Below are 23,471 nucleotides of genomic sequence, written 5' to 3' on the forward strand. Positions count from 1 at the left end.
TTTGATAGCGGTAATAAAAACTTCAGCCATGATAAAAACCTGTTGGCAACGAAATGCAGTCTATTACGTGATTGGTAGTTGCAGGGCAGGACGCTTCTAGATTCTTCCATGCTGGAAAGGCATATATAGGGGTGTGAGTCACTTTTCCCTTTCTCACTAAGTTACCAACTACGAGCAAGAGCGGCAGACAGTCCCTCTAGAGCATATTCCTCAGAATCATCTGCAATCATCCGCTAAAGGTTAGGGTTTTTCTTTATTCTCAGTTCACATTTAAGTTCATCGGATCACGGAATATCGTTATTGAATCGTAGTTTTGAGCTGAAAGTCACATTTAATCGAAATTTTAACGTCCCGGCGAATTCGGCGTTATCACGCCATGACCGCGTTGGTACTTTTGGAATTTCAATCCGGGTTTCAGAAATATCCTTTTAAGCTATAAATACGCTAGTGATTTCACATTTCAAAATTGCTCGATCGTAATTCTATATCATATTCAAACGGTAATCTAATCAAACGAATTTGTTGCAGCAATGGCAAAGACCGGACCCGCAGTCGGTATCGATCTTGGTACCACCTACTCCTGTGTCGGAGTTTTCCAGCACGGAAAGGTGGAAATTATTGCCAATGACCAGGGAAACAGAACTACTCCTAGCTACGTGGCCTTTACAGACACCGAGCGTCTCATTGGAGATGCCGCCAAGAACCAAGTGGCCATGAATCCTAGCAATACCATCTTTGGTAAGTTGGAAACTTCTAGACCTCGATCGTTATGCTGATGAGTCATTGCTCGTGTCAATGCTTTCAGAAGATTAATATTTATTGCATAAGAGTGCACCCAATTCAGCATTCCTTATTTGGAAACTTTCAATTCGATTCCTTTTAAGGATAATTTGATGATTTCAAAGCAAGTTAGTGGTCATGTAATTTTAATCTTAAAATGGAGAAGAAAGTACTAGCAACATAATTAACCTGATTTCACTAATAAACGGGATTAAAGTGACAGAAATATTGTACAGTGGTTTTGTTGACGAAGCCTGCATTTTCTAGTATCGAATTAGAGATATTTAAATAAGAAATGGCTGGAAATATTAAATCCAATTTAGCAGCCTCCTGCGTCCCACATTGTTATGCTTGGGAACTTAAATATCGTTACATTAACTGAAGATTAGCGTTCAGAATTAATTCAAGGCAACATTATTTCCTTACTTTTAATAAAAAAAGTATTTATCAAATAATATTACATGTTTCGTCATTGATTAGGCAACAAACTATTTTCATGGTTTCACAAGTTTTCAGCTAAATATTTTTTGTTGCACATTCAAAGCAGTTCAACTGGAATTAAATATAAAGTACTTGTGGTTCAGCATAATATTTATTAGCTACAAAAAAAATATCTTGAACAACAACACTCCTCTAAAATTAAACCTAGCACTAAAATTGTGTTAATGACGGTTCAAGTTTAATTTCCAAATTCCAAATTTTCTTAATTGTTGCTAGAAGAAAAATCCAAATTGGCTTGGGAACCGTTGAATGCAAAATAGACTACTCCTTGACGTCAATAAAGAACATTATTTGGCTGTTAAAAGAAGTCCTTAATTAAAATCAAAATATAAATTTAATTTCAGATGCCAAGCGTTTGATCGGGCGCAAATTCGAAGACGCCACAGTGCAAGCCGACATGAAGCACTGGCCGTTTGAGGTCGTCAGCGAGGACGGCAAGCCCAAGTTGCAGGTTGAGTACAAGGGAGAGACCAAGGCCTTCTTCCCTGAGGAAGTCAGCTCGATGGTGCTGACGAAGATGAAGGAGACGGCCGAGGCGTACTTGGGCAAGACTGTCAACAACGCTGTCATCACCGTGCCGGCCTACTTCAACGACAGCCAGCGTCAGGCCACTAAGGATTCTGGCACCATCGCTGGTCTGAACGTGCTCAGGATCATCAACGAGCCGACCGCGGCCGCCATCGCCTACGGCTTGGACAAGAAGGGCCAGGGCGAGAGGCATGTGCTCATCTTCGACCTGGGTGGCGGCACCTTCGACGTGTCCATCCTCACCATCGAGGACGGCATCTTCGAAGTTAAGTCCACCGCTGGAGACACTCACTTGGGTGGAGAGGACTTCGACAACCGCATGGTCAATCACTTCGTGCAGGAGTTCAAGCGCAAGTACAAGAAAGACCTGACATCCAACAAGCGTGCCTTGAGGCGTCTCAGGACTGCCTGCGAGAGGGCAAAGAGGACCCTTTCTTCCTCCACCCAGGCCTCCATCGAAATCGATTCGCTCTATGAGGGCATCGATTTCTACACCTCCATCACCAGGGCCCGCTTTGAGGAGCTCTGCGCTGATCTCTTCAGGTTGGTATTTTATTTGTTAATGAATTTTGGATTTTTCTAGTATTCTGGAATTTAAATTAATAAATATAAATAATCAACAAATTCCAGCCAATTAAATTCACCATTAAGTTAATTGGCATTACATAAAGTGTTTTTATGCAATTAGTTCGCTTACAATTTAACAATCTGAATTTCATAATCAGGTCTACCCTTGAGCCTGTTGAAAAGTCCCTGCGCGACGCCAAGATGGACAAGGCTCAGATCAACGACATCGTCCTTGTTGGAGGCTCCACCCGCATCCCCAAGATCCAGAAGCTGTTGCAGGACTTCTTCAACGGCAAAGAGCTTAACAAGTCAATCAACCCTGATGAGGCTGTCGCCTACGGTGCTGCCGTCCAGGCCGCCATCCTGGCTGGAGACAAGTCTGAAGCTGTCCAGGACCTCCTGCTCTTGGACGTCACTCCCCTCAGCTTGGGTATTGAAACTGCTGGCGGTGTGATGACCACTCTGATCAAGCGAAACACCACCATTCCCACCAAGCAGACCCAGACCTTCACCACTTACTCAGACAACCAGCCTGGCGTGCTCATTCAGGTAATTATTTTGATACTGGTTTTTAGAAAAGGGCGTTTTTATGATAGGATTCGGCCTTAATTTTATCATAAAATCCCATAAAAAAACCCCTGCTTTATGATGATTACCATATATCCGTGTTTCACCTGAATTAATGATTAGAATTATATCCTGAAGCAACAGTTAATTTTAATACAACATTCCTTTTCCAAATGTGAACTAATTAACAAAATTTATGTTGATAGGTTTATGAAGGTGAGCGTGCCATGACCAAGGACAACAACATCCTGGGCAAATTCGAGTTGGCGGGCATCCCTCCTGCTCCCCGTGGCGTGCCCCAGATTGAGGTGACCTTTGACATCGACGCCAACGGCATCCTGAACGTGTCTGCCGTGGAGAAGTCGACCAACAAGGAGAACAAGATCACCATCACGAACGACAAGGGCCGTCTGTCTAAGGAGGAGATCGAGCGCATGGTCAACGACGCCGAAAAGTACAAGGCTGAGGACGAGAAACAGCGCAGCGTGATCGCCGCTAAGAACAGCCTTGAGTCTTACTGCTTCAACATGAAGTCGACCATGGAGGATGATAAGCTTAAGGACAAGATCACCGAGGAGGATAAGAAGACCATCATGGACAAGTGCAACGAGACGATCAAGTGGATGGACACAAACCAGCTGGCCGACAAGGAGGAGTTTGAACACAAGCAGAAGGAGCTTGAGGGCATCTGCAGCCCCATCATTACCAAACTGTACCAGAGCGGTGGCGCTCCTCCTGGCAGCATGCCCGGTGGTATGCCTGGAGCTGGTGGACCTCCCCCAAGCGGTGCCGGCGCCGGACCTACCATTGAGGAAGTCGACTAATCGTCTCGCTTTAACACAACAGCATTCCGTCAGCATTTTCCTGTTATAACACCGCACTCCGCATGGAGTAGACTGATATGTATCGGCCATTACTTTCGTCACTAAGTTGTCAAGATCCATTCCAAATAATAAAAAAGGTTGAAGTTAATGGCATATCTGCAGTATTAATGCATATTCTTACAACATTCTAAATTTGAAAATTTTTTGGGTAATGAGAAGTATTTAGGGTTTGGTTTACTGTCCAGAACAGTCACTAATTTTTTACTGTTGCCAGGAAATTGGCTGGTAGCTCATTAACATTTCGCTGTGGCAGCGCCTTTTCCCAGTATCCCAAACAAAAGAGTTGATTTTTGATTTTTGCACACATTGTTGAGCGATTTTTCAACGCAAATTTTGCTACAATCCGAAAAGATACTATTATATGGGATTGGTCGCTGCCACATCGATTTCCAAGATATTGTGTTGTCAATTTCTAATCTTTCAACCAAGAAGTTCCATTTTTGTTAAATATGATCTAGTCTCATGCATAATTAAAGTCTTTAAAAACTTAAATTTTATTCCTATTATAATTTATCTTAAGATGAAATGCTCCTAATCATCCATTTCTTTCAAAATATTTTCATCTGTTGGCAAAGCATGCACGCCTTTTCTTCTAAGCGCCTCATTAAAAAAAAAATGTTAATTTCTAAAATAACATGTTATTGCGGTTCATTCATGTTTTAAAATATTCACACCATAATCATTATCATCAAAATATATAATGGATTAAACATGACTGATGATTTGGTACAAAAAAGCTCTTTTGCTCATGGTAATAAGAATTTTGATAAATACACGGATCGTCTGTGTATATATAATTATTTCAATTCTTATTACCATGAGCAAAAGAGCTTTTTTGTACCAAATCATCAGTCATGTTTAATCAATTATATTTTATGATGATAATGATTATGGTGTGAATATTTTAAAACATGAATGAACCGCAATAACATGTTATTTTAGAAATTAACAATTTTCTGTTTTTTTTAATGAGGCGCTTAGAAGAAAAGGCGTGCATGCTTTGCCAACAGATGAAAATATTTTGAAAGAAATGGATGATTAGGAGCATTTACTGCGTGTTAAGATCACAAATGATTGTGAGCAATCATGAGTAGCATATAATAACAAACAGAGTAGCAAATATAAATACATCTCATCAATATATATAATTATATGTATTCAAAACCTTAACTCGATGTTCGAGTGCTTCTCTCTTAAAATTTTGCAACATTAGACAATTTCTAACCACCATCAGTTTCTTACTTTTTTTTAATCATGTTCAATTTTATTGAAAGTTCTTTTAAAACAATTTGCAGGGTTTCTTTCTTGATGACCCGCTCTGCATATTGGACTTGTAAGTAAAATTTTATATTAAAACGTGCGCGTTTATTCAGAAAACTATTGTGTGCATAAGTGCGTAATATCATGTGGTTTTCCGCGTATGAATTACTTTTAAGTTGGCAAAACTGCTATTTTCTGTCATCTGTTCTGTTCTGTTTGTTAAGGCTGTTAAGCGAACGACAAAAATGTCAAAATCAATTTGTTCTGCGTAAAAGAGCCGCTAGCTAATTTTTGTCGCACAGATATGGAGCTGGTCGGAGAAGAGGAAGTGATTAAGTCGTCCTTCAGCAGCGATGTGAGCGAACTGACGCACCTGTGCAGGGAAAATGCGGAAGCGCTGCGGTCAGACGAGAGCGCAGAAGGACAAAGGCTGAGCGCCGCTTTTCTCGCTATCATCGACCACATCAAGACAATACTACCGTCGCTGGACAAAATCAGGGCCGTGGCACCATTATATGACTTCAGTCCGGAAACCCCGGGCAATGGATACCGCAGCTTCGTCAACATTGTCGAAACATTTGTGGCACACGCTCTAAAATTGGCGCGCGAAGTTGCAGCAGCCAGAAATAATTTGTTTTTCCGCAAATCCGGTTACATGAAGTAAGCAGGGAGCAAAATATCAATTAAAATTATTTTGTGATTTAATTTTTTACTTTTCAGGGAGGTGGAGGCGTGCAGTCACGTCCTTGCGTCACTGGGAACCTGCCTGGAACATCTGGTCACCTACATTGACTTGAGCGAAACTGGAAATTTATTCCCTGATGACAAGCACTCGCCTGCCGAACTGTTGGCCAAAACTACGAATATCAATCAGATTTGTTTTTATGGCAGATGTCTCGGCTTTCAGGTATATCATACAGAGTTTAACCCGGAAAAACATTTTTCTGAAATTGTTTTTGAAACCTAAAAAATAGGACGACTGTAATTCATTACTGGAAATATTTTGAAAAATCCCTTAACCAAATTCTTAGTGTTACGTGACCTATCCAATTCAAATTCAGCATCCCATAAATATTCTTGAAAATCCAGAATCCTGAATATTTTGTAACCGGCTGATTTTTTTGTTTTTCAATAACATTAGCTAAACCATGAAATGAAGCAATTGATTTTTAATCAAATCGTCAAATAAATTACAATAGAAACATTAATTTTCATGTCCTATACTGAGAAAAATATCAATATAGAAGAACATTTTCTCTTTCATTATTTTGATATGGAATTTGGAAATAATTACTGAAACATCTATCATCAGGTAATTCTTGGACTTGTTCTGGTAATTTTTACAAAAAACTGCCGTTTAAAATCCCTAAAATAGTGTCCTTTCTTTATGGAATTTCAATAAATTAAAATTTTAAATTTCCAGTTCTGCGAGAGCATGCGAAAGGCTTTGCAGTTTATTTGCATCACCATGGCATCCTACAGTGAAGCATACTACAACAGTGGAGGGCTCATCAGCAAAGCTACCAACTCTGTTTATACGGGGAGCAAATACCTGATTGACCCTGAACTGCGTGCCAGGCGCATCGTCAACATTGCCCAGTACTCTGATGTCGAGTTTTGCAAGGCTTTTTGGCAGCTTGCCGAGACAGGTTTGCATTATTTACTCTTCTTTGGAATTAATGAAATCACTATAAAAATTATTTCTAGATCTGATGCAAAAATTGCCCAGTTTGGTAACACCATCTGTGGCCATCAATCAGGAAATTTCGATTCCGCCTCAGTCATTTACAATCACAGGGATTGATGGTTCTGACGTCATTGTGCCTGCTCCATCTTCTCACATTGGTCCAAAACCAGTTCTGGTTCGCCTCATATCCGCAAACCACAGAGAGGGCATGGTAAATATACTTAAATTAGTTATCTTCTTGAAAATTTTAACGGAGTAATTTGCAGTTTAGTTCCGTCAGAGTTGAATAATTTAAAATATCTAGATTTTGTAAGAAATTGGAAGTTTTTGATTCATGATCAAATGTAGAAAAACTATTTAAGCTCAATTTTTATCATGAAAAGAAAAATGTCAGTTCAATTACTTTAAATTTAAAGAATTAAACATCAAATTATAATTATAAATTTATTAGAAATCCTCCAGGCTAGCAATTTGATTTTTTTTAATTTTTTGACATTTTTTGGAGAAAAAATCCCCAACTTTTCTTACTATTTATTTCTTATTTGAAAAACCGGCTATTGGAATAAACGGTAAAAATTTCGCCAATTTTCCATTTGTCGGACCCTGTTTCAATGTCAGCCTTGTAACTCTAGCTGGGGAAAACAACAGACTCAAACTCCCTGCCTCCGTCTCCGTACCTTTTGGTCCACTGCCACGGAGGAGGATTCGTCGCTCAGAGCTCTCGTTCACACGAGTGCTATCTTCGAGATTGGGCCAATTGGCTGAACGTGCCGATCATCTCTGTTGACTACTCTCTAGCCCCCGACGCTCCATTCCCACGTGCTCTTGAAGAAACGCTCTACGCTTACTGCTGGGCCCGCAAAAATTGCAACATGCTCGGCTCGACTGGGCAGAAGGTCATCCTAGTCGGCGACTCTGCCGGCGCCAATCTGAATCTGGGGGTGGCGCTCAAGTGCATTGAAATGGGCCTACCCAGGCCCCACGGAATGTTCCTGGCGTATGTGCCGGTTCTAGTCGCATTCATTCCTTCCCCGGCAAGACTGCTTTGCTTCATGGATCCACTCTTGCCGTTTGGCTTCATGATGAGATGTCTCAAAGGTAACTGTCAGCTTGAATACTTGGAGATTCAATTTAAATTCAGTCATTTTGAGTTTGTTTTATTCTTAGTTTGCAATTTTTTCGCAGCTTATGCTGGTCATTTATCGATCGACACCAAAAAGGATGAACAAAAGTCTGAAGAAAACATTGACGACCTTCCATATTTTGAAGGAGAAATTCCTGCCAAAAACTCAAAAGCTGACGAAGAAATGAAAGGACAATTAGAGGACGAAAGCCTGACTGAACTGCCTCTTCGTAGCCCATCCAAGTTTTCAGATCACGAGTCTGACTCAATGACTACCGTCTCTCTGGTGTCCCCTCCCGCCCTGCAGCCGGAAAACTCGGCCGCAGCTAGATCTCGGAAGTATGTGGCCCAGTTTTTGGACCGTTACGTGCAAAATGACAAAATCAAAGATGACGAAGAGCAAGACGTCCTGTTCGAGGCTCCACAGGCAGAGAACAGCGTTCCTCCGTCACCAACGCTTGTTGAGCGGTTCAGCTCCATGGCCAGCTCATTCACTGGCCACTTTTCCGTGTCTGGAAGCTCTCTCAGCCGTGAGCCGAGCCTAGAAGCAGCTTGCGGGTAAGACAGCACTTACTGAACTAAATTATTGGAGAAAACCGGGCATAAACAATCTTAAAAAATAAAAATTACAGTAATTATTGCTCTGTCTACTCCAAATCTAAACCAGTGTTAGTAACGCGCCAACTTAAACTCCCAGCTCTCCAGCTCTGCCCTTGGACCCTTCTGAGCTGGATCAAATGTTGGACAAGGACCCTACAGAGGAGTTCAAGTTTACAGTGCCCAAAGATCCATACTTGAGCCCATATTTTGCTTCTGACAAAGTTCTGAAGCAGTTGCCTCCTATCAAGATCCTAGTAAGAGGGACATAATTTGATCTCACTCTGTTTTTAATTCAAATCTCAGTCTCTGCAGCTTGACCCTTGCTTAGATGATTGTGTAATGTTTGCCAAACGATTGAAAGCCTTAGGAAATGACGTTCAGCTTGATATTTTAAAAAATTTACCGCATGGATTCCTGAATTTCTCTCTCGTAAGGACAATGTAACTGCTTCTTTTTAGGGATAATTTAAAATTTTTAACTCACAGATCAGCAAGGAAGCCCACGAAGGATCAAAGCTGTGTGTGGAACGCATTAAAGCTCTTCTTGGGTTCGACGAAGTTGACAATTAACCGTTATCTGAGAAACCAGTCACACCAGTAAGAATATATTTTGTTGTGATATTATATATATACACTAATTTTTTTCTCACAACTGCATACTTAATGGATGCGAAGAATAGCTCACTCTGTCATATTTATGTTACATAGGGTTAAATGTAGAGACTTAGCATATCTATTCACACCACCAAAGATTTTCAAATATCTTAATTTATAATTTATTCAAATAGCAATAAAAATTATTTACCAAATGAAGAAGTATTTTTACAAAAATTTCAGCGTCCCAGAAGTGTTTCCAAGTGTTTGCAACGCTTTGCCAAGTCAGATTCTTGAGCTTTCATTTGTTCAATGCACTGATCTTTTTTCTCCAGCACGCCCTTCAACCTGCAGGAATACCCATTTGATAATTCAATAACAAACCAACTAATATATTAGGTTGAAAAATCTCGACTTCTTGAGCATATCGGTCCTGATTTAAGAAATTAATTTAATCCAAATTATAGACTTTTAAGCTGACTGTTTTTGACGAATTTAATTTAAAATTTTAAAAATTTTAGTAATTTTTGCTCAATTGAAGTTACTGTGACAGTTGGACGCTCAAAAAGTGGTCAAACTTTGAAATTTGGCAGCCCCTAATTATTGAAATGATTGATTTTCACCTGGTGTGCACTTGTTCCAATTCTGCGTCTCGGTTAACTTTCATTTCCGATATTTTCATCTCCAAATCGGCCACTTGTTTTGCGTATTGCTTTTCGACGATGTCTCTTATCCTGGAATGCTCGCCTTCCAGCGCCTGAACTCTTTGCTCGCTAATGCATAATTCCTGCTTCAGGCGACTTTCATTCGCTTTTGCCGCCAGCAGTTGCTTTTCCGACTCTTCCAATCCCTTTTGAGCCTCTGCCAGTCTCGCTTGAAGCAATTTCTCGTTCAAGTCTCGGTCTGCCAACATTGCCCTTTGCTGGTCTCTGAGGCGCCTGCATTTTAATTAAATATATTTACTGAAATATTCTTGTCAAGTGTATTTCCTAAACATGAAACTTTTAAATCATGAAATCTGAAATATTTTAGTCCCATTTTTAAAATTACAAATTGAAAAATGCGTACGATTGCATGATGAATAAATAGAAAATGTCTAAAATCTTGTCTAATCTATATATTAGATCAAATAAAAATTAACATTACCAGAACAATAATAACTTTTCAAAAGTAATACCATACAAGGATATATCCTTTTTTGAAATGGTCCAGAGCATGACTAATATATAAGGGAAACCCCCAAAAAAACAAAAATAGTACAGAAATACATTCTACGTTCACCAGTTCTTACTGTATTTTCTTTTCCGTCTCCTTCTCTTGCTCGGCTTTGCTCCGCCGTTCTTCCGCCTCCAGCCTCTCTATTGCTCGCTCAATTTCTTTGTCCCTCTGCTCTTTCAACTCTTGTTGTTTAGCTGCTAGCAACTCTGCATTTTTCCTATTTTGAGCTGTCAACCAAGCTGCCTGCTCCTCTCGCAGCTCCTCTTTGGCCGCGGTGATTTCAGCCTAGTTTAAAAACGTCACTTTTCAAAATCACTTTAAAAGTCAAGGGTTGGTGAAAGGTGGGATATTGACAAAAATAGACCATCAGTTTTAATTAAGGAAAAATACAATGCTTTAAAAGCAGTTTTTGGACCAAATAAATCAATCCACGGTTTTATAATGTTTCCGTTTCGCTGTAATTTATAAAATTTGGTAATTCTTGCTCATATCTAGGATGTTATTAAAGCCACTTTGAAAAATTTAATCACTGCGATTTAGATAATTTAATTGCTCTGTTTCTATCCTATTTTGCACTAGTTAAGTTTTCGGATTAAAGCTTAATTTTGCGTTAGTGACATTGCATATACAATCTTGTGTTTTTAAATATTTCTGTTTGTAATTTTACAAACAATTTTCCCGTCACTCTTATTTTTTGTAACTTATATGATAGTAAAGATTTAAGCTTTTTCAAGAGGAAAAAATTATTGAAACCTATTTTTTTAAATTTTTAGAATATCGTTTAGCCTCCAAGCTAAATATTTGCAATTTTTGGCAAAATTTAGGGGGGGAAATCAATTTGTTCATATTTGAAAAGAAAATTTGTTATAATCATACCTGTTTCTTCTCCTCTAAAAGCAAAATTTGCTGGTCGTGCAGCGCCTGCACCCTCTGTGCCTCTTGCCAAGCCTGGGCGATCAGCATTTCTTTTTGCGAAGTCCAGTTGGCCTGAAGTCGAGCGGCCTCTGAGTTCGCCTCCTCTTTCAGTCGCTCGCATCGTATTTCCATCATGGCCCTCTCCTCAGCAATCTGTCTCTCGAATCTCTCGCTGATCAAAGTTCTCTCTCTGGCCAACTCCTCGTCCTTTTCTTTCAGCATCGCACTCCTCAGCTCATCTACCCTTTTGCCTTCTGCTTCAACCTGAGCCTGCAGTTCGCGAGAGTGGCTTGCCTGAATTTGAGCCACTTTGTTTTCGTGCTGCAGGTTCAGTCGAGTCAGCTCGGGCTCTAGCCCCTTTACTGTCAACTCCTGGAAACGGAGATTTATTTATTTTAAACTAAACCAAAATCCAAACCTATTTATAGCAGGGAAATTTTCGAAATAATATCAAACCATATACATACCATCTGAAGAGTTTATAAAAAAATAAAATAGTGGGTTTAAAATAGAGAGCAGGAAAATGACAGAGCACTAGTAAACTTTAATTTTCTTTCAGGAAAGTTACAGTCGATGATTAGGTTATAATTATATTTAATAAAAATTATTTTTTTTATTTTCGCTTTGGGCCTGTTACCTTTATCCTTGCAGTTTGCCTCTCAACCCATTTCTCTCGCCGCACTTTTTCCGCGGCAGCAGCAATTTGCTTTGTTCTGGCTATTTCCACTGTTTGTCTTTGCTGCAGAGCCTGAATTGCGCCCACGTGCTTGCTCTCAGCCTCCCTCAATTTTTGCACCAGCTCTTCGACTTTTTCCACTAACATTTTCTTATCTGACAACAGCTAAAGGAGAAATTTACATTTTTAAACATCAGAGTAAAGTAAATTTATAACCTTTTCCATTCCGTCTTGGAGTTTTTTCAGTGCACTTTCGTACTCCAATTTTTGCTTGCGAGCCATAATTCTGTGCTCCTTGCCTGCCGCAGCCAAGGCGTCTGCTGACTCAACACGAGTTTGCAGCAAGCTCTCTTTCAAAAGCTGGACGTGAGCCACTTTTTCTTCCAATGCCTCTTTCAAGATTTGAATTTGCTTGTTGCCTTTCCTATTAATTCGAGTTTTAACAACAGTTTATTATTATTTTTTTAATTACATATGTGGAGCGATTTCTGTTTCCTCCAGTGCAGGCAAAGGGTTGATTTTGGAAGGTTGAAACTCTTTCTTTTCCTCCTCATCCAAGAAATTAAAAATTGTTTTTAAGCAGTCGTTTTGCGGCGTTTTAGCATCATTATCCTGTGGCTCCTCTAAAATTCAAGGTTTTTAAAAATTTTATCAGATTTAAACACCACTTTGAAGCAAGGTTTGTCGAAAAGACGGATAACTGATAAATAGACTACACATATAGTTTTTTAAGTTCCAGAAATAACCAGATATTTTAATTGAAAACAGGAATCATACTTTCCCAGAATTGAAAAATCTGGTTTTTGCTGTAAAAGTTACAAATTTGGTATTTCTTGCCCACATCTAACAATAAAATGTTAAACACCCCCTCAAAATTTTGTCTGGAAAAAAATTAATTTTCTTGCTGATTTTATCTGGGAACAATCGGAACGGAAAAGTTTGCAAAACTTGATAAGATTTAAAAGCTGTTACCCATTTCATTTTCACTATCTTCGTTTTCATTTTCTTTGACAGCAGGGTCTTCGCTAGAATCCTGCACTGCTACCACTTCTTGTTCTTTTTTGCATTTGACCTCTTTTTTCTTTCTCTCCACTTGTCGAGGTTTCTGTCTCGTTGTGAAATTTTTCTTCCGGAATTCAATAGGAATTTCCCCATCCACGATTTCCAACAGCTCGATTAGTGACTTTGGCTTGTTTTTGCCGGCAACCGCTGACTGCCCATTTTCCTCCGCTTCCGGAATTTCACACTTGACTTGCTCCTTTAACTGCTCCACGACAGAAAAAATAAAATCCTCTTCCTCCGCGAACCGCAAATGTTTCGGATTTGTCTTTTCCGCCGCGTCTACTAAACTCGGCGTTTCTGAAAAAGGCGAAATCATTTTGGACGTGCTCGCCGATTCAGCAGATTTATTTTCAGCTCTTAGCATCTCGTCGCTCATCCAAAGACTGATTTCGTCTGATGGAAGGTATGTTGGACTTGATGTCTCCGAGGATTCTCCTGTTTTCAGACTGCTTGGCGCCTGATTCGCCGAGAGTGGTCTGCTTTTCTGCAATTTAAGACCCTATTTTATAATTAATATTGAAGCAAAAATATTGAATCAAATTTATATGCCTTGGTTTGTTTCAACGTTGGCACTGCAGATTTTGGCCTCTGTTTTTTATTGTTTTTAATTGGTGAAGTTGATCTTCCTGGAGAGGTCGATCGTGACATCATGCCTGCTGGTCTTGAAGTTAAATTCAACTGCAAACCGATTTAATGTTAAATTCAATTATTCTAGAGTTTCAATAAGGACACTACTATATTTTCGGTAATTTTATATCGATTATTTTGGCGAATATTTTTCAGAAAATTTATATTATCACCTGGGAAAAAATACGCCGTCGATAAACTGGATGGAAAATTGTGCGAACCCTGAGTTATTTTAATTTAAATTATGTACTCACATGTGATCCTGATAAGCAAATTGCACTTTTAATATTTGTTGAGTGTGTAAGCAGAGAATGTTTTCTATTATTTTTGACAGCCGCAGGCATTTTGACAAGCTAAGCTGTCACGCACACAACTACGATCCGAGTGTCATTGATTTTATCAATATTGTTCAATATCAAATGATGTGGTGAATTATGATGCTCATTTTAAGTACAACATAAACACCATCGTTACCATGGTGAAGACTCTATTACGTTAATTGTTTGCTCACACACGAACGCGTATGTACATACTTTAAATTATATTAATATAGTATGTAATAAAATGATCAATTTTTGTCACAATTGTGGAAAACACTCAACGTCTGAAACGTACGCAAAGTATTACTGGTTATTAAAAATAATTAGAAATAAAAACTCAATTAATACTATTTCTTCGCGCCACTAGTCGACATTCCACATTATTTAAAAATTGCGCATGCGCATATTAGGACTCTTTAGTGTCATTCTCCGTCTAGAGATGACGGTAAGGTACAGGGTGAAGGTGTCTCTACTTGGAAAACACCAGAAAACACGCCGGTTTGTTGTTTATTTACGCTTAAAACTTTGGCTAGCAGAATTGTGTTTTCGAGTTTCGAGTCCTGTTTAATTAAATATAAGCGCGAAACAACCTTAATAGGCCCCTCATACGCCGATTTTGTGTAAGTTTTATAAAAAACAAATTTGTTCCACTATTTATGTAATATTATTGTCGGCTTCTTGTAAAATTTTTAAAAAATTTCTATCAAACTAAAGATGCAACGTGTTTTACTAGATTTTTTTTTGACAAAATCACTGGTTCTATTATACGAATTATGATTATGAAACATACACAGGGAAAATGTTTGTTTCGACGGAAATTGCGAGTTGTGTATATGTACATACATAAAGCTCAAAATAGGTTAACAATTCTTATGGAATTCTGTATGGGAATTAATTCAAAAATCGAAGTTTGAAGTCGGTTTTAGTTCAATCGTGGTAATATTATTTGCTGTGGGGATGTGTATTTTTTAATATTTTAGTAAGTCTTTGAATATTTTTACTTTTGGCTAGAAGAATAAAAAGTTTAACACACACTCATGGTTCTTCGTTACGTTTTTAAACTAAATCTGGTCACTGGTCATATGTATCTAGTTCCATTTTGGCCGCTATGTATAGCAAAAATTTATGAAAAATAAATAACTTAATATATTTAAATTATTTTGGTCATTTTTTCCCGTTCGCTAAACTATTTCCACCCGCATTTATGAATAATTGTATGGTTTCATGAAAATAAAACGTTGCATCCCTTGGAATTTCCTGGAAAGGAAAAATATATATTTACATAGTGTTCTTTTGACAGCCTACAGGATGTCCGACAAGGAACAGACAGCATGCTCTTCTAATGGGGACGAAAGATCTAAAAATCCACCAAAGGCGTCAAACAAGAGGAAGGACAATAGCGATGATGAAAGCGAAGGAGATGGACCTGGACCCATCAAGAAGGTTGCACCACAACCACCTAAGAAGCTGCTCGCAGGTTAAATTCACTCATCTTTTATTAAATTATTATTCAAAGTTTTATAATTTCCAGATTTGCGGTACCAGCAGCTCTATTTGGACAATTTGCCGTCCGCCGAAGCTTACGAGAAGAGCTACATGCACAGAGACGTGGTCACCCACGTTGCTGTCACAAAGTAAAGCCTAAGAACTTCTTGAACCTATTCTAATAAAATTCCTATTTCAGAACAAATTTTATCATCACTGGAAGTTGTGATGGGCACGTAAAATTCTGGAAAAAAAGTGACGAACTGATTGAGTTCGTGAAACACTTTCGAGCTCATTTGGGAGTGATCAATGACCTGGTTGTGAACCACAATGGCTCCCTCCTCTGCACCGTTGCCACAGACAAAGCCATGAAAATTTTTGATGTCATCAATTTTGGTAATTTTTCATTTTTATGTTAATTGCTGCAGCTATTTCAATTGATTTTTTAAACAGACATGATCAACATGATAAAGCTGGACTTTGTAGTTCGTTGTGCTGAGTGGATTCATTTACCAGGAGATGCCATATCTACAATTGCAGTGTAAGATCAGATTTTTGAAAATTTACATTGAGAATGTTGGTTTTTTAAAGAAATTTGAACTGATGTTTTTTAATTATAAAAAATAGGAAAACCCACTATTTTTCATTTGGAAATATTTAGAAAATTTTCTCCTACAATAATCCAAGGGAAATGTAACCATTTAAATTTTAATTTATCTGTGTCCTTGTCTTACACAAGATGCTCAAAATCAATAAGAAACAGCTAATTTACTAACCATTCCTGATTATTTTAAATTAATGTAAGATTTGTGGCACAGGGTTCAATTGTTAAAATGTTAACGGTTTATTTTTACAACTCAAGATTTTGTTGCAAATTTTAAGCACCTAAACAGGAAATATAAATTATTTTGTCAACTTTTAGTTGGCTTGCAATTTTTGGATTTTTGCCATCGATTGAAAAGGACAATTTCTTTAATTTGGAAAATCAGGGATTTTTGGCCTGATGGAAATTTATACTAACTCTGTGTAAAATTGATTTTTAGTTTGCACAATGTTATGTTGGTTGCCACTTAAGCTAATTTTTTAACTCTAGGGCCAGCTCTGAGAGTAACATAATTAACGTTTACGACGGGCAAAGCAGCAACTCTGAGCCTCTACACACCTTCGATCGGCTGCACTCAAAAACAGTCGTGATTATGAAGGTAATACAAAGTTTATCCAGTGTTTAACTTTCTCATTACAATTTTGAATCGGTTTCATTAGCTAAATATCCCGTTCGCAACTGTGGTGTCGATTGATCAGGCTGGAATCATTGAGTACTGGATGGGATTCAAGCAGCAGTTCAAGCAGCCCACCTGTGTCAAATTCGAGTCCAAATTGGACACTAGCTTGTACGAGTTCGCCAAGAACAAAACCTACCCAACTGGACTGAGTTTCTCTCCAGACGGACAACTGATGGCAACTCTTGCTGTTGACCGAAAAGTCAGTAATTTTTTAGTTCACTTTTAGTACATATGTATATATTTAATTTAAACTTATTCCCTTCAAGCATTAAATACGCACAATCAAAATACAAATTTCAGCCAATTTATAACCTTTAATTATTTTCTGTCTCGCATATCCACGATCACTAGACGAAGGTCACTTTTGTCAAGTTTGATGAAATAATTTGATGATAAACCAAACGGGGGTTACACTTTAGTTGAAACTCACTGCTGTCTAAGATAAAGAATAATTATGTTATCACCTTAACCTCGCGCATATTTTAATTATATTAATAACTGTCAATTGATTATTGCAGGTACGAATCTTCAAGTTCTTGACTGGCAAACTAAAACTAGTTATTGACGAGACGTTGCCAAGGTACACCGAGATGCAGCAAGCAGATCCACAAATACCGCAAATGGAGTTTGGGCGGAGGTAATTTTTGCGGTGTACTTTGTTTGAGAAGGCATTCTTACGCATTTTTTATTAACTTTAGGATGGCGGCTGAAAGAGATATTGAAAAGAATGAGGCCCAAGGAAATATTTTATTTGACGAATCGGGTACCATTGTGCTCTACACCACAATGCTGGGAGTGAAAACTGTTAGCATTAAAACAGGAAAAGTGCTGCGTTGCGTTGGAAAACAGGAAAACCTGAGAGTGCTAAAGATCGCCCTCTATCAAGTAAGTCTCTGCTATTTTTACTTTGTTTTCATTCTTTCATATTTCAAATTTTAATTAACATATCTAGTTCAGTATAATACTGTACTACAAAATATTGTTCCAAGTAGGGTTTCAGTTTACAGCTGAACGACTATCATTAAGCGCCTGCTTTAAAATTAGGCATCAAAAACACCAAATAATGCAATTTTATTTAATTTTTAGTTATGTTTGGAGTCGTTTTAAACCGCATTTTAATCATAAACCCATCTAAATTGCCCTTGAACTCATCTAAAAATCTAAAGTTGTTTTTGTTATTAAGTCACATTTTATTCTTAGAGTGAGCTCTGTGAAGGATAAAATAAATATAACACAAATTTCCGGAAACAGGGCAAACCCAAAAAGAGCAAGGCAGCCGTCACTTTTGAAATGGAAGCATCAGAGAATCCCACTCTCGATAATGCGCAGACTGATCCTATGCTTGTGTGTACTGCGTTCAAGAAAAATAGATTCTATCTTTTTTCAAGGTAAGTTCTGCAAAAAATAATATTGGTAGCGATAAATAATTGGTATTTCCAGCCGGGAGCCTATCGAATCCAAATCAGTGGACGCAGACCGAGACGTTTTCAATGAGAAACCGTCTAAGGAGGACATCATAGCAGCAACAGAAGCGTCAGCTACGCAGAGGATCTTCAATAACGCCATCATCCACACAACCTATGGTGACATTCATGTCACGCTGTTCAGCAAAGAGTGCCCCAAGAGCGTCGAGAACTTCTGTGTGCACGCCAATGAGGGCTACTTCAACGGACACATCTTCCACCGTGTCATCAAGTCATTTATGATCCAAACAGGAGACCCCACTGGTAAGGTGTACATTTTAATTAATCCAACAAAATATGTTTTGCTCTATATTTGGGTAGTAATACTACTATTTTCAGCCTTAAATATTTAAATTTATTACGTGCGTCCCTTGTCAGGAAATGAAAATTGTTTCATAAAATGTCCTACAAACTAGTTCACCTTTCACCTAAAAGAGCAAATTTTGGGGTTTTTTGCCAGGTGCGGGGAGGCAAAAAGATGGCCACATTTGGCCCAAACTCCTTTAGTTTTCTACACTCCTTTGCGGCCACTCGGGCACCATGTTATCCGCTCGGCGGTGTTATTGGGGCCTGGGACCCAATGCCCATGGAAAGTGCTGTGCAGAGGTTCTAAAAAAAATACCTTGCGCAAGAAATTAGAAAAATAATCCATTTTTAAAAACAGGTGCCAGTAAATGTAACCCTGATTGAAGCTTAATTCAATTAAACGGTACAATCTAATTTCTAATTAAATAAGTCAATTTTTCTTTTTAGGAACTGGCACTGGTGGCGAGAGCATCTGGGGTGGCGAGTTCGAAGATGAGTTCCATCCAACACTGAAGCACGACCGGCCGTACACGCTGAGCATGGCCAACGCTGGCCCCAACACGAACGGCAGCCAATTTTTCATCACAATCACACCCACGGTAATAAATCCCTTAATTACAGTTTTGATTAGAGAATGTATACAAAAATTCTGCTTTAGCCTTGGCTTGATGGGAAACACACGATTTTCGGACGCGTGGTCAAAGGAATGGAAGTGGTGCAAAACATCAGCAACGTCAAGACCGACGCCAAGACTGACCAACCCGTCGAGGACATATCCATCATGAGCGTGACTGTTAAATAATTCGAGACGCTTATTTTTATTTTATCGTTTTATTTTCACCAGAACATCCAGGTCAAGCAAAAAATAATATCGTGTACAAATATATTTTTCCAAAATTGTATCTTTTTTAATAAATGAGGCTTAAATTAACTTAAAATAAAAAATTTCAAGGAACTTAACCTATTCTCAATTAAAAACTACCTAGATTTTTGGCTATGAAAATAAAATGGGCATAATGTGGGGCGAAATTGCCCTGCTGGCCCAATGCAATAAAGAAGTTGAACCTAAAACAAAGCGGCATTTAACACTTTGACTCTTAATGATATTTATTGTGTATGAGTGCCTCTAGCGTAATATTCTTTAATGGATTTGCGTAATTAATCTTTTGGCTTTCAGGGGTATCACTTCTTGTTGAGAGGTTTGAATGTAAAGTATTAGAGAATGTGCAGATCACCATCAGTTCCATCTTAGACGTGTGCAAGCGTTGCTAAGATTTTTCCACGTCAGTTAGCGGTTCGGTAGCCTGGAGATTAGTATTTTCAAAGTCTCGCAAATGAATCTAAAAGCAGCAAAACAGCACAATGAGAGTTAAAAATTGACTCGGAAATACTAAACGTTCTGAATTTACGGAATTTATAAATGATTTTTTGTTTTTGAATCAAACTTGTTTACATGCCATACTCACCGAGTCAAAATTTTTTTCTAGCAACATGTTCAAGACTCAAGTCATTTAAAATGTTTTTAACACCAAAAAAGTCCTGTTTTCAAGTTAATCAAGTCTGATGTAAAAATAATATGGTTCGTTCCGGGGTAATTCCTTTTAAGCAAAGTCTGAAACTGAAAATTCCACTCACTTGCAAGTGCAGGTTGACTTCGTCACTGCGGCTCAAGTAAGGAAAGTTACCACCACTCTTGAGGTGGGCTAATTTGGCGTTAGGGTAGCTCTTGTAGAGTAAGTCTCTGACTTGATTCGAGAGAGCATATTCATCAAACACGTCGATCAGGGTGATTTTCAAACCAGAGACCTTTTGGGCGTTCACCGAACATTCTAGGCAGTTCAGTGTGAGTCTTGAAGCCAAATCTTGTTGGCTCATGCTTTCCAGCTGCAATATTGCTATTGTTTTACTAGTTCTAAAGGGGAATTCCAGCCATTTACCCTATCAACCATGAAGTCGATCGAGTCTGCAATCTTACTGTCTACAATTTGGGTGGAGAAATTTCCCATGACCATTCTCTTTAAAACTAGCGAAGGCAACATCCAAAAACTGGAAATTTTTTAATTAACAAGCCACTCTAGTTTTTTTCTATTTATGCGCTTACTATGAAGCTGTATCAGTAAAGTTGAATATTGAAGTATCCGTGAACGAGTTGCAGAGAATCAGCGAAGCAACACGTGAGCAATTGGCAGTATATTCAGCGAATTTTTGAGCGAGAAAGCCTCCTGTGTGGAAAAAGGGTGTCAGATCCATTTAAATGGCATATTATTCATTTAGTAACCTAGCGAGGCACCAAAAATGTGAATTTTGAGCAAGCCAAGGTGGTCCATCAACTTTTTCAATCCCTCACAGAACTCCTTCACAGTCCAATAAGCAGGCGGTTCAGCCTGAAATAAATTGCATAATATCTCCATACGACAAAAAGCTGACAAATCCTTACAGCAAGTACTCGGAAACCTTTAGCATGGAGGGCCAGAACTTGTCTAAAAAATACATCAGCAGTTCCACTGGCAGGTGGTAGGCAAAACAACGGCGTTTTCACAGATTTCGGTCCAGAGTCGTAAATTTTCCATTCCTAAAAATATTCTCAAGTTATTTTCTTTAATATCGAAAAAGTATTTCAAAACCTTTGATGAATCCGAATCCACGTAAATGCGTCTTAAAGGTATACTGCTGCGGAAACTGACGTACTCCTGACAGTGCAGTAACTCGTTTGAAGAGCCCATTTCACTCTCTTGAGCATGAAAATAGTCACTTTGGTCTTGTGTCACGTGCACTAGAAATATTTTACCTTTTCAACTCAAAAGCAGTAAAACCGATGGTGTAGGCTAAACTATTATATATTATTTTTATAGTAAAATATTCAAAGATGCTGTTATGATGATAATCTTCACGACAGCATCCTTTTTTACGGGTGTGACACAGTTAATTGTTTTTCTACTTACAGTCCGAGCTAATGACAACAATTCATAATAAGGTCGAGGATTTCCGTCGTAAGTGCATTCACATTCACTGCCTTCGTCCGATCTGTCAGTGTCATAATTATTTCTATTTTGGCCAGGTGTTGTACGCTGGTCATATGAGCGAACGCGATGACCAACCAATCAACAGCTGATAAAACCAGGACCGGCGGATACGCCATGTTGAAGTGGCTCTTTTGATTCTAATATTTGGGAAATCATGGCTTATTTGTCTGTCCTGGTTCTACTCTCCTTAGTCCACCCCACTTGAACCTGTTTGGAACACATGTGGCGCTGTTGTTATTGTTGTGTCTGAGGTATGTAGTATGTATCTATGTTTATTTATGCTGACAGGAATTCTGCATAATTTTCACTAATTTTGTTTGGGGATGAGTGAAATCTCGAGGTACGAGATTCTCTTTTGCAGCCTAAATCAGCGTAGGCTATTTTATTTATCAACCCTCTTTGAATTTATTTAATTTAAGTACATATATAAGCAATTTTTAACATCTTGTTCAAATCTGCACCTTCAAGTTGCACAAACAAAAATCAAAGCAAGAATTGGGATTTGTATCATATAATAAATAATAAAAAACTCGTATTCTGTTTCATCGCCTTTTCATTCATTTCTCTCGGATTTTTCTTATTTTTTTAAATAAAAACGGCTATTTAAAATTGGGAAATTTATTTCTTGTACAAGTTTCATGACATTGTTTTTGCCGCTATTTTTTACGACCATCAAATTTGACCTGCGTGCATTTTTCATGTTCGTGAATTTTTAAACATTATTAAAGAGTAGAAAAATCTCAAGTTTTTGAGTGGTATCTGATGTTTGTGTCTTTAAAATTAACCTTCACAGATTCAGTTATAAAATCTTAATATTTTTTGTTTCTTACATATTCGCCCTAAGAAATCAATAAAATATTATTAAAAATTTTGATCTCTCTGATCTCATACAGAGAAATTAATTAACCTCTCCTGGCTTTATAAATTATTGATCTTCCTATCCAAAAAATTGCACACTAAACCAAATTTTAAATCTTTTTGCAGTGTCTTTTGTCAACCCGATCATGAGCAACAAAAAGCCCCAGACGCAAACCTTTGTGGGTCGAAGTTCCTTTCACAGGATCAACTTTTTGTACCAAGCGTGCAACCTTGTCCATTCCGCATCCAATGAGGAGGCGAAGAGAATTTTAAACTCGCATTATGGGCAGATATTGTCTAAAGTGGCCAAGAAAAGTGTTCTTCGGATGGATATATCAATGAAACGAAATCTTTGTAAAGGATGCGGAACTGTTCTTATTACTCCAAACTGTAGTGTTCATAAATCAAAGAAGAATAAGGGACCTGTAAAAATAACTTGCAAAAACTGTATGACTGAAAAAAGTGTTGGATCTGCTGCTACAAAGAAGATTTGGCATTTGAAAGATGAATCTATCTACGAGGAGTTTGAGGATAAATATGTTGATACGGAAATAATAAAAACAGTTGATCAATCAAACTAAAATTTAAGTACAAAATATTTTTTATTGCATCAGCAATCATACACACACAGATCAATTGTAAAATTTTGACTTTCCCTAATTATCTTTAAAACAAGGAACAATTACACAACAGTAATCATTACCTAAACGAAATTGAATTACCCAAGTGTAATTTTACAATACGTACGTACTGGACATCCAATTTGGTATTGCTATATGGATTGAAGCCCATTTTGGCTGACTAGATTTCATTAAAAATTTTAGCACTGCACAAAAATTCGCTATTTTATTTTGATTTTAACTAAGCTGAGAAAATGCAACTTTCAGATATTTTGGCACAAATTTTAAGTCATTTAATCCATTTATTTTTACTATCTGAGATGAACGCACATGCTCAGAAGTTTAAAGGAACTATTTCAACTCATCCTAGTTAATAATTGTCTTAATATTTCTGATGCCAGTGCTTAAAATAAAAAAAAAATATTGCGAGTATTTATTGTCAGCAAGTCAAACTGCTAGCTCAAATGCAACAGCCGCCAGCTTTTGAGTCCCGAATAAAATGCGCCTCAGGGGGTATATGATAAA

The 23,471-nt window shown here is 38.0% G+C and overlaps 5 protein-coding genes across 7 annotated transcripts; 3 read left to right on the forward strand and 2 right to left on the reverse strand.

Annotated features, from left to right (window-relative positions):
* Positions 1-77: 77 nt before the first annotated feature.
* LOC135945511 (heat shock 70 kDa protein cognate 4) lies at positions 78-3,920 on the forward strand. Its single transcript, XM_065493250.1, has 5 exons — positions 78-239; positions 529-738; positions 1,626-2,352; positions 2,535-2,925; positions 3,150-3,920. The coding sequence occupies exons 2-5, from the start codon at positions 531-533 to the stop codon at positions 3,765-3,767; spliced, it is 1,944 nt and encodes a 647-aa protein (XP_065349322.1). The 5' UTR covers positions 78-239; positions 529-530; the 3' UTR covers positions 3,768-3,920.
* A 1,365-nt stretch (positions 3,921-5,285) lies between these two features.
* On the forward strand, positions 5,286-9,305 carry Hsl (hormone-sensitive lipase). Its single transcript, XM_065496328.1, has 9 exons — positions 5,286-5,747; positions 5,808-5,994; positions 6,511-6,736; positions 6,795-6,985; positions 7,407-7,872; positions 7,960-8,455; positions 8,595-8,751; positions 8,801-8,926; positions 8,983-9,305. The coding sequence occupies exons 1-9, from the start codon at positions 5,392-5,394 to the stop codon at positions 9,064-9,066; spliced, it is 2,289 nt and encodes a 762-aa protein (XP_065352400.1). The 5' UTR covers positions 5,286-5,391; the 3' UTR covers positions 9,067-9,305.
* Positions 9,244-14,258, reverse strand: dila (dilatory). The gene is made up of 10 exons (XM_065496335.1): positions 13,843-14,258; positions 13,511-13,639; positions 12,872-13,460; positions 12,372-12,522; positions 12,116-12,323; positions 11,861-12,064; positions 11,185-11,595; positions 10,382-10,593; positions 9,714-10,028; positions 9,244-9,438 (listed from the first exon to the last, which is right to left on the reverse strand). Exons 1-10 carry the CDS (start codon positions 13,930-13,932, stop codon positions 9,330-9,332), a joined length of 2,418 nt encoding a protein of 805 aa, XP_065352407.1. The 5' UTR covers positions 13,933-14,258; the 3' UTR covers positions 9,244-9,329.
* Positions 14,259-14,386: 128 nt separating this feature from the next.
* Positions 14,387-19,400, forward strand: LOC135947452 (peptidylprolyl isomerase domain and WD repeat-containing protein 1). Its single transcript, XM_065496330.1, has 13 exons — positions 14,387-14,528; positions 15,209-15,385; positions 15,440-15,542; positions 15,593-15,789; positions 15,847-15,934; positions 16,487-16,595; positions 16,657-16,875; positions 17,195-17,313; positions 17,375-17,561; positions 17,928-18,064; positions 18,117-18,403; positions 18,893-19,044; positions 19,104-19,400. Exons 2-13 carry the CDS (start codon positions 15,217-15,219, stop codon positions 19,245-19,247), a joined length of 1,911 nt encoding a protein of 636 aa, XP_065352402.1. The 5' UTR covers positions 14,387-14,528; positions 15,209-15,216; the 3' UTR covers positions 19,248-19,400.
* A 130-nt stretch (positions 19,401-19,530) lies between these two features.
* Positions 19,531-21,455, reverse strand: LOC135947453 (maspardin-like). Of its 3 annotated transcripts, XM_065496334.1 has the most exons (9): positions 21,388-21,454; positions 21,234-21,275; positions 21,070-21,176; positions 20,883-21,017; positions 20,724-20,829; positions 20,547-20,667; positions 20,383-20,491; positions 20,081-20,329; positions 19,531-19,785 (listed from the first exon to the last, which is right to left on the reverse strand). In XM_065496334.1, the coding sequence occupies exons 3-9, from the start codon at positions 21,166-21,168 to the stop codon at positions 19,714-19,716; spliced, it is 891 nt and encodes a 296-aa protein (XP_065352406.1). In that variant the 5' UTR covers positions 21,169-21,176; positions 21,234-21,275; positions 21,388-21,454; the 3' UTR covers positions 19,531-19,713. The 3 variants fall into 3 exon arrangements, with proteins under 3 accessions (XP_065352406.1, XP_065352405.1, XP_065352404.1); XM_065496332.1 differs by lacking the exon at positions 21,234-21,275 and having other exon boundaries at positions 19,532-19,785; positions 21,070-21,218; positions 21,388-21,455; XM_065496333.1 differs by lacking the exons at positions 21,234-21,275; positions 21,388-21,454 and having other exon boundaries at positions 21,070-21,233.
* Positions 21,456-23,471: the final 2,016 nt, after the last annotated feature.

This window comes from Cloeon dipterum, chromosome X (assembly GCF_949628265.1).
Source record: "Cloeon dipterum chromosome X, ieCloDipt1.1, whole genome shotgun sequence".
Classification (NCBI taxonomy): Eukaryota; Metazoa; Arthropoda; class Insecta; order Ephemeroptera; family Baetidae; genus Cloeon; species Cloeon dipterum.

Bases quoted from the DNA above. Each gene is read 5' to 3' on its own strand.
- LOC135945511 (XM_065493250.1), top strand. From the start codon at position 531: ATGGCAAAGACCGGACCCGCAGTCGGTATCGATCTTGGTACCACCTAC. The intron at 739-1,625 runs GTAAGTTGGAAA...ATTTAATTTCAG, and splicing joins TCCTAGCAATACCATCTTTG to ATGCCAAGCGTTTGATCGGG. The intron at 2,353-2,534 runs GTTGGTATTTTA...TTTCATAATCAG, and splicing joins CTCTGCGCTGATCTCTTCAG to GTCTACCCTTGAGCCTGTTG.
- Hsl (XM_065496328.1), top strand. From the start codon at position 5,392: ATGGAGCTGGTCGGAGAAGAGGAAGTGATTAAGTCGTCCTTCAGCAGC. The intron at 7,873-7,959 runs GTAACTGTCAGC...ATTTTTTCGCAG, and splicing joins CATGATGAGATGTCTCAAAG to CTTATGCTGGTCATTTATCG. The intron at 8,456-8,594 runs GTAAGACAGCAC...TTAAACTCCCAG, and splicing joins AGCCTAGAAGCAGCTTGCGG to CTCTCCAGCTCTGCCCTTGG.
- dila (XM_065496335.1), bottom strand. From the start codon at position 13,932: ATGCCTGCGGCTGTCAAAAATAATAGAAAACATTCTCTGCTTACACAC. The intron at 12,324-12,371 runs GTAATTAAAAAA...TCGAATTAATAG, and splicing joins ACAGAAATCGCTCCACATAT to GAAAGGCAACAAGCAAATTC. The intron at 12,065-12,115 runs GTTATAAATTTA...TTTCTCCTTTAG, and splicing joins TCCAAGACGGAATGGAAAAG to CTGTTGTCAGATAAGAAAAT.
- LOC135947452 (XM_065496330.1), top strand. From the start codon at position 15,217: ATGTCCGACAAGGAACAGACAGCATGCTCTTCTAATGGGGACGAAAGA. The intron at 16,876-17,194 runs GTCAGTAATTTT...TGATTATTGCAG, and splicing joins CTCTTGCTGTTGACCGAAAA to GTACGAATCTTCAAGTTCTT. The intron at 19,045-19,103 runs GTAATAAATCCC...ATTCTGCTTTAG, and splicing joins TCATCACAATCACACCCACG to CCTTGGCTTGATGGGAAACA.
- LOC135947453 (XM_065496334.1), bottom strand. From the start codon at position 21,168: ATGGGCTCTTCAAACGAGTTACTGCACTGTCAGGAGTACGTCAGTTTC. The intron at 20,668-20,723 runs GTTACTAAATGA...TTTTCCACACAG, and splicing joins CATTTTTGGTGCCTCGCTAG to GAGGCTTTCTCGCTCAAAAA. The intron at 20,492-20,546 runs GTAAGCGCATAA...AAAAATTTCCAG, and splicing joins TTTACTGATACAGCTTCATA to TTTTTGGATGTTGCCTTCGC.